This window comes from Diaphorina citri, unplaced genomic scaffold (genome assembly GCF_000475195.1).
Source record: "Diaphorina citri unplaced genomic scaffold, Diaci psyllid genome assembly version 1.1 scaffold1126, whole genome shotgun sequence".
Classification (NCBI taxonomy): Eukaryota; Metazoa; Arthropoda; class Insecta; order Hemiptera; family Psyllidae; genus Diaphorina; species Diaphorina citri.
Genome location: NW_007378555.1, coordinates 27,492 through 35,190, shown reverse-complemented (window position 1 = coordinate 35,190; position 7,699 = coordinate 27,492). Strand labels below are relative to the sequence as shown.

Here is a 7,699-nt window from a genome sequence, read left to right as displayed (position 1 = left end):
AACCTCTTTTTTTTTAATCATTTTTCCATACTATATCATCATGTACTAATGGTAACTAATGCAATCTGACGTCTCCAAGGTAGGGTTGAGGTCTTTGACCCCCCCAGGAGTAACGTTCCATACAGTCACAGACAGACGTGCTATGAGTAACACGTCACGCTACGATTCCTCACAGTATGTACCATAAGTAACAGACCTAGGTCTTTCATAGCGAGCACAAGACCACAGTATGTCTGTATGTCCCTAAAGTGCAGTACAATAGTCTTAAACTAAAATGGACGCGGCACACAAGGGACCGGGAAGAGACCGCCTTAACATAATAATAATGTCCCTAAAGTAAGACACTAGTATACCGTTTCTGAAAGCAACTTCACACTCTATGCATTTTTTTATTTTTCTTCTTCTTTTTTGGGGGGCCTCTCGCAGTACCTAGTGGTCAAGGCGCAAACCTGCCTCGGTGGTGTAGTGGTCAAGGCGCTCGCCTGGTAAACAGGAGGGCGTGGGTTCAATCCCAGCCGAGGTATGGAATTTTATCCTCAATATAATTTGAAAATTTGACCACAATAATAGGCTGGCTTTTAAAAAAAAAAAAAAAAAACAGGCTTTATGGAAATTGAACAATAATAATACCTCTCTAGTGAAGAACCACTTTAATAGAGAAGAGGCCAAAAAGCTCTATAATAATATTTATTTTTTAATATTGTCGGCTAAGACTAAAAAGTCCCATTATACCAATATTGACAAAAAGATAAGATTGGTCGATCTGTGTTCCCAATGATCCAAACTTGACTGTAACATTCTCATTTATGCATGATTCATTCTTATCATTATGATTCTCATTTGACTGTACTTATCATTCTCATCAAACACATCACCAGAGAAACAACAAAACTTTCACTTACACTCTACTCAACTCAATGAACGCTTCTTCTTCATCTAAATCTAAATATGATTTGTACTATAAACATCAAAACAGTCTGGCTGGAGGACGTTCAACAGGGGGTAGACCAGCTTAGTCTGGCAGGGAGACTTTAAACAGAGATGAAATCAGCCTGAAATTCCCCTTGCTACAGAAATAGCAAAGGTTGAGTGCGAAGGGCATCCACTCGTAAAATTTGTAGCCAAAACCAAATGTCAGCCCAAAGTAATCACCCTAGTTAGGGCTGATTGAGAGACTGACGAAAAGCGCCGACCCCGTCTGTACACGGGAAAAGGCAAAGAAAAAGACTATAAACATTGAACTTACAGTAGTTGTTGTAGAGTCTTCACAGCTGTAGCCAAATAGTGATGCCAGAATAAAGTAGGGGGGGGGACTCTCAGCCCCCCCCTCCACAAAATCCTGGGTACGGCCCTGGGTCACCCATTCAAATACCAACCTTAACTTTTAGTGAACTTTTCTGCAAAGATTGAGGTTGTGGTTATGTACCGGGTTGAGATGAGCTCGGACTAGGTGAGACAGGATATTGCAGGGTTGTCCAACCAGCGGCCGCGGCCCGCGATCTCTAGGACTGAAGATTACATCAATGTTTGGTAGTTCATACATGTGCGAAAGTGCTTTTTCGACTATGAAGCATGTGAAAAACCAATAAAAAAACTATAGTATAGTAGCCTACTGCTGGAGTAAAGGGACTTTTCAGTCCTATGCGAGCAGTATAAATAAGCACTATTATTATTACTATTATTACCTATCTACCTATAAACTATAAACCTTGTAGGTACTTATGGACAATGCGTTTATTCGCAGGTTTTCGAATTTCCTGCGTCCCACAAGTATAAATATCAGTTCCATATTGTTAGCCAGCACCTGTAGAGCTATGTCTAGCTGATGAGTTCCAACAAGAACGAAACGCGTCCTAGGCTGTTCTCAGGTACTCGGTTAAAATAGAAAAAAAAGTAAGAGAAGAGGAGAGAGAGAGGGGATACATTTAAAAAAAGAAGAAAAAGACAGAGAGAAAGGAAAGAGAAGAGATAAGTATTTAAAAAGAGAGAAAAAATAAAGAGGGAGGAGAGAGATAAAGACAGAAATAGAGGAGAGAGAGAGAGAGAGAGAGAGAGAGAGAGAGAGAGAGAGAGAGAGAGGAAAGAAAAAGACGGAATTAGAGACAGAAGGAAGAGAGAAAAAGACAAGAGACAAAAGAGAAAATCTATTTTAGTGAGGAAATTCGAACCTATAGTCTTCACATTGGCAGCTGTGACGAATTACTATAGGATTGCTAACACTCTAGTCAACTCTATAGTCTGATACATGAAAGAAGTTTGTCTCGGCAAAAACCAGTCTCTGGCGGGAATCGAACCCCACGACTTGGCGCTTACAAGGAAGACGCTAACTAGGCTAGTTGCCTCAAGTTAGTGTATGCCTGTTGTGGAAAACATAACAGATCCAACTCTAGATGCAAATTATTCTGTACTTTTTATTCAAGCCAAACAAAATTTTCTTCAAAAAGAAGAAAAAAAATAAGAATAAGAAAATAAAAGGTTTGATAGAGGGAATTGTAATTGCTAAGAGAGAAGGAAGACAGGATAGAAGCAAGCTAGCCGTTCTGACAAGGAACATTATCCGTCCAGGCGGTCCAGGATAAAATACACCCCGGGCGGAATCGAAGCCGCGGCCTAGCGCTTACAAGGCAGACATGCCGCTACCAACCAAGCTAACTAGGCTAACAAAATCAATCACATCATGAATACATGGATCACAAGTTAAAGCCTTTGGTCCAAGCAAGAGTGTCCACGCTTTGAAACGATTTGAACCCAAATTAAAGAAGTCAACTAGCTAGCCTAGTTAGCTTAGTTGGTAGCGCGTCTGCCTTGTAAGCGCTAGACCGCGGGTTCGATTCCCGCCCGGGGCGGATTTTATCTTGATGGGATAATGTTCGTTCTCGGAACGGCTGGCTTTCTCCTATCCTGTCTTCCTTCTCTCTTCGATTTCGGGACGGTCTTATCGTCCCGAAATCGAAGAGAGAAGGAAGACAGGATAGGAGAAAGCCAGCCGTTCCGAGAACGAACATTATCCCATCAAGATAAAATCCGCCCCGGGCGGGAATCGAACCCGCGGTCTAGCGCTTACAAGGCAGACGCGCTACCAACTAAGCTAACTAGGCTAGCTAGTTGACTTCTTTAATTTGGGTTCAAATCGTTTCAAAGCGTGGACACTCTTGCTTGGACCAAAGGCTTTAACTTGTGATCCATGTATTCATGATGTGATTGATTTTGTTAGCCTAGTTAGCTTGGTTGGTAGCGGCATGTCTGCCTTGTAAGCGCTAGGCCGCGGCTTCGATTCCGCCCGGGGTGTATTTTATCCTGGACCGCCTGGACGGATAATGTTCCTTGTCAGAACGGCTAGCTTGCTTCTATCCTGTCTTCCTTCTCTCTTAGCAATTACAATTCCCTCTATCAAACCTTTTATTTTCTTATTCTTATTTTTTTTCTTCTTTTTGAAGAAAATTTTGTTTGGCTTGAATAAAAAGTACAGAATAATTTGCATCTAGAGTTGGATCTGTTATGTTTTCCACAACAGGCATACACTAACTTGAGGCAACTAGCCTAGTTAGCGTCTTCCTTGTAAGCGCCAAGTCGTGGGGTTCGATTCCCGCGCGGGGCGGATTTTATTCTAAACCTAAACAGATAAGGTTCCTTGCTGGCTTTCTCCTACCCTGGCTTTCTCCTCGCTTTCGATGATAAGACCTTAGCAGTTACAGTTTCCTCTATCAAACATCTTTCAAATAATAATAAAATAACTTTTTTTTTCTGCAGTACTTAAGTGGCAGCCCTTTAGCTGTGTTACGAGTAAGTCACATCAGGTTTTTCTGCCTCATACTTGGGTTTCATTTTGACTAGGATATCTCGACCACAATTTGGATGTTTTCCATTGGTCTGCAACAGTGCAGAAGTCCGAACTGTCAACAAGAGACACCTGGGGTTATGTACAAGAACAAATTGTTGAAAAATAGTCAACACTTTTGCTTAGTTAAAATTACTTATTTAGACTCTTTATTCATTATAATTCAATGCACACAAATAGATACAAGGATTTATTGCAGGAGTTTACAAACAATGTGGGAAATTATTGCCTAGGGTAATCTCTACCATTCCATTTACAGATTCAGGGATGTTTTCATTAAGTTCAAAAGGTGTTTATTACTTTTGTTATCTTCACAAAAATATAAAAGAAACATCCTGAAACATCACTTATATCCATTCTTTTTACAAATTTCCCCAAGTTATGAAACTTTGTGACACTTGGGCCCTCCTGTAATCCCAGCTTAAGTTAAAACAAGGTTTTTAATTTACGTATAGGTACACTAAATATGGACAAGTACTATATTTATAATACAACTAACACAAGTCTTTGGTAAATAGGTACTAGGTACAATGTTATGGCCATGCAAGTTATCATTGGCCTTACCAAGTTGGATCATACCCCCTCCAACTAGGGTGTGGTGCTAGAAATACCCTTCTTGAATTGTAAATGAAACTCACTATCCCTCGGTAACCTGTACGAGGGACTCCACTACGGAAATCATCCATCAAACCCAGAAACTTTGCATTTCTCCGGAACTGATCTTTGGTATAGTAAGCAATGCGTACTGCACCATCATGCTTGATAGTGTTCATTTTCAGATCATCGTAAGTTACTGTGGGAAGTGAATACACTAGTTTTACATATTCCACATCATAATTTTCTCGTAACAAATAAGTTAAATTTAATTTGGTAAAAGGTACAAAATGATCATTCAAATGTATGAATTTCAAATGCTTGTCAAAATACATGCCATTACTGACACCAATTTTGCCAAAGGTTCTTGTATAAAAGGAAACTTTCATTGGTAGTTTTGTAACAACAGGAGAAATAGCTAAATAAAGGGTGTCCCAATAAGAACGCAAGATTTCAAAGAGTCATAGCTTTGTTATGCATTGTTTTATCTTCCCCAATCTTTGACAGATTGATTGTAAACAAATCAAAATCAGTCATCATGGAGTCTAAAACTGTTCAACAACGCGTTAGCATAATAAAATCGACACATCACTTTTGCGCGAGCATTTTCCTAGTCGTATTATAATCCTGTCATTTTCCGTTTTTCGGACGAGAAATGGCCTCCATGATTATGTAATTTTACCCCCCTAGACTATTTTTTGTCAGGGCATCTAAAGTCACAGGTTTACACCAACAAACCCACAAGCTTTGAAGCATTGAAAGGTGAAATTGAAAGTTGTATCAACGAGATACAGCCTGATTTTCTCGAATTTGTCATCGAAAATTTTGTCAAAAGGAAGCGAATGTATAGGTTCTTGTACGACTAATTTCAGGTCTTATACAGGCACGATCCTTCCTCTGCTCTGGTTGTCTAATCCAGTCATCCCAATAACTTCTTGGCCACTTGACAGATATTTCATCCCACAGATCTTTTGTTAACATCCAGCCGAGAAGGTTCTTGTACGACTAATTTCAGGTCTTATACAGGCACGATCCTTCCTCTGCTCTGGTTGTCTAATCCAGTCATCCCAATAACTTCTCGGCCACTTGACAGATATTTCATCCCACAGATCTTTTGTTAACATCCAGCCGAGGCCAGGGAAGAAATCTGTTCTATAGAGGAGATCAGAGGATGAGGTGTCAATGAGTGTGGGTTTTCCATTGTCATTCCAAGCAGATACACACCACAATGTAGGATCACTAATTAACAATGGATAAGTTCCAAGGAAATATTCAAAGAAATCAGGAGCAATATCAAGATCATCCTCAATAACAATTGCAGTTGAGAAATTGAATTCATAAAACATTTGGTTCAATGCCCATCCATAGTGTCGGGCAATTTTAAAATAACCTTTGAATTTCTTTTCTTTTGGAGGGACAGCAATATCCTGTTGATTGGGTTGCTGTATTAGATGAACTTGGTTCTGATATGATTTTATCACATTAGTGGTAGCTTCATGATTACAGTCTTGAGATACAATGATGGGAAACTTTTCCACACTTGGTCTATATTTTATTAGCAGGTCTAAACATCTGGACACTGTGACTCGATTACATGCAATCACAACGATAGCTATTGCATCTTTAGAATAATGAAACTTCTCATTGTTAATCACCACTTGCATATTCTCTTGTTCTGCTTTTTCCAATGCACGTTTCTTCTGCACAATACTTTGTTGCACACTTTCCATCATCAAGTTGTGTATCTCCAGTTCCGAGTTAATATCTGCTGATAGATCTGACAGGGCCTTGTCAACATCTCCAATGTTGTTGGAAAACTCATTATTGCTTCTCCCGAGGAAAACGTAGTGTGATACAAACACCCACAGGGATAATGAAAGTGCACATATCAGAATGTAATGATTCTTACGCATGGCCACCTCAACTATCACATAGCTAACACCATGGTCTAATATTTCACTATTATTTACAGCTTAACGGGAGACATGATATGTAATCCTTTGTCTTTGTGTAGAGAATGATTTAAAGCAAGGCTTACTAATAATTACTTTCACTCCTAGAACATTCAATTTTCTTGAAGAATTCATTTTGAAAGTTCAGAACACAGAGGGAGTAGGTATTGTGTATGAATACATTACAATGAATCAAATAAATAGGTTATTCAGGCACCAAAGCTAGCTTCAAGTACTTAGGCTTGGGCTGTTACTAATCACTGTACTGAACTGTGTCAAAATACCTTGGTACTGTAGGTACCTACTTTCAACTTAATCTGTACTCCGATTAGCACTTCTCACAACTGAAATATCGTCATACAGCTAATCTAACTTTTTCTTATCTCTTATCTTTTGATTAATCACACAAAAAAACTCAAATTTTCTACGTTTACAAAAGAGATGTTGACTTATTGCGTGGAGCTGCACAATTGGCCAGAGTTGCACTCGAACATTTTTTTTTTCTCAACAGGGCGAAGTTTTTCGATCAAAATTTTTAGAAAATGGAGTAGGCAAATAATTCTTACCTTTTGACTGGCATCCTTCAAATATCCGTAGGTCCTGATTATCACAAAGCACTAGAAAAAAACCGAATATTTTTTTCACAAAAAAACTGTCCGAAAAAAAAATTAGATAACCATTTTCCTTCGCTGATAAATGATAAACGAAATCTTTTCTTTTTTTTTTAGCACAGAAATCTTAAATGGAGTAGGCAAATAATTCTTACCTTTTGACTGGCATCCTTCAAATATCCGTAGGTCCTGATTATCACAAAGCACTAGAAAAAAAACCGACTATTTTTTTCACGAAAAAACTGTCCGAAAAAAAATTAGATAACCATTTTCCTTCGCTGATAAATGATAAACGAAATCTTTTCTTTTTTTTAGCACAGAAATCTTTTTTCTTTTCTCAAGACGAACGAGTGACCGCCGCCATCTTTGTAAACATAATCAGTGTTGCCAAGAGTGATACTCGTGAAAAACCGTACGAAATATGTGTGATTCCGTACGTAAAAAGCTGATAGAGATGTCCTTTTTTTTAGTGAAAGGGGTTTTACGGTTCATTTGATGAAAAGTTACCCAACTCCTCACATTACCCTCACCCAGACTGAGTGGGGCTAAGATGCTAACAAAAGCCACTAGTATGCGTATGCAATTGCCCAGATGGTCACCCTAAGGCCGTATTTAGGGGGGGGGGAACGAAGGGGGTGCCTAGGCCCAACCTCGAGCTTCATTTTTTTCTCCTTTACTGAAGGCCAGACTAGGAAAAATTGGAT

At 39.1% G+C, this 7,699-nt stretch overlaps 1 protein-coding gene and 1 long non-coding RNA gene across 2 annotated transcripts; one reads left to right on the top strand and one right to left on the bottom strand.

Annotated features, from left to right (window-relative positions):
- Positions 1-3,960: 3,960 nt before the first annotated feature.
- On the bottom strand, positions 3,961-6,864 carry LOC103514339 (alpha-1,3-mannosyl-glycoprotein 2-beta-N-acetylglucosaminyltransferase). The gene is made up of 2 exons (XM_008479209.3): positions 5,435-6,864; positions 3,961-4,804 (listed from the first exon to the last, which is right to left on the bottom strand). Exons 1-2 carry the CDS (start codon positions 6,343-6,345, stop codon positions 4,399-4,401), a joined length of 1,317 nt encoding a protein of 438 aa, XP_008477431.1. The 5' UTR covers positions 6,346-6,864; the 3' UTR covers positions 3,961-4,398.
- On the top strand, positions 4,660-5,335 carry LOC113469545. Its single transcript, XR_003392915.1, has 2 exons — positions 4,660-4,795; positions 5,283-5,335. It is a non-coding gene; the product is annotated as an uncharacterized LOC113469545 (long non-coding RNA).
- Positions 6,865-7,699: the final 835 nt, after the last annotated feature.

Excerpts from the sequence above, each read along its gene's own strand:
- LOC103514339 (XM_008479209.3), bottom strand. The coding sequence starts at position 6,345 with ATGCGTAAGAATCATTACATTCTGATATGTGCACTTTCATTATCCCTG. Across the intron at positions 4,805-5,434 it reads ATAAGACCTGAAATTAGTCG|TACAAGAACCTTTGGCAAAA; the intron begins TACAAGAACCTT and ends AGTTTCCTTTTA.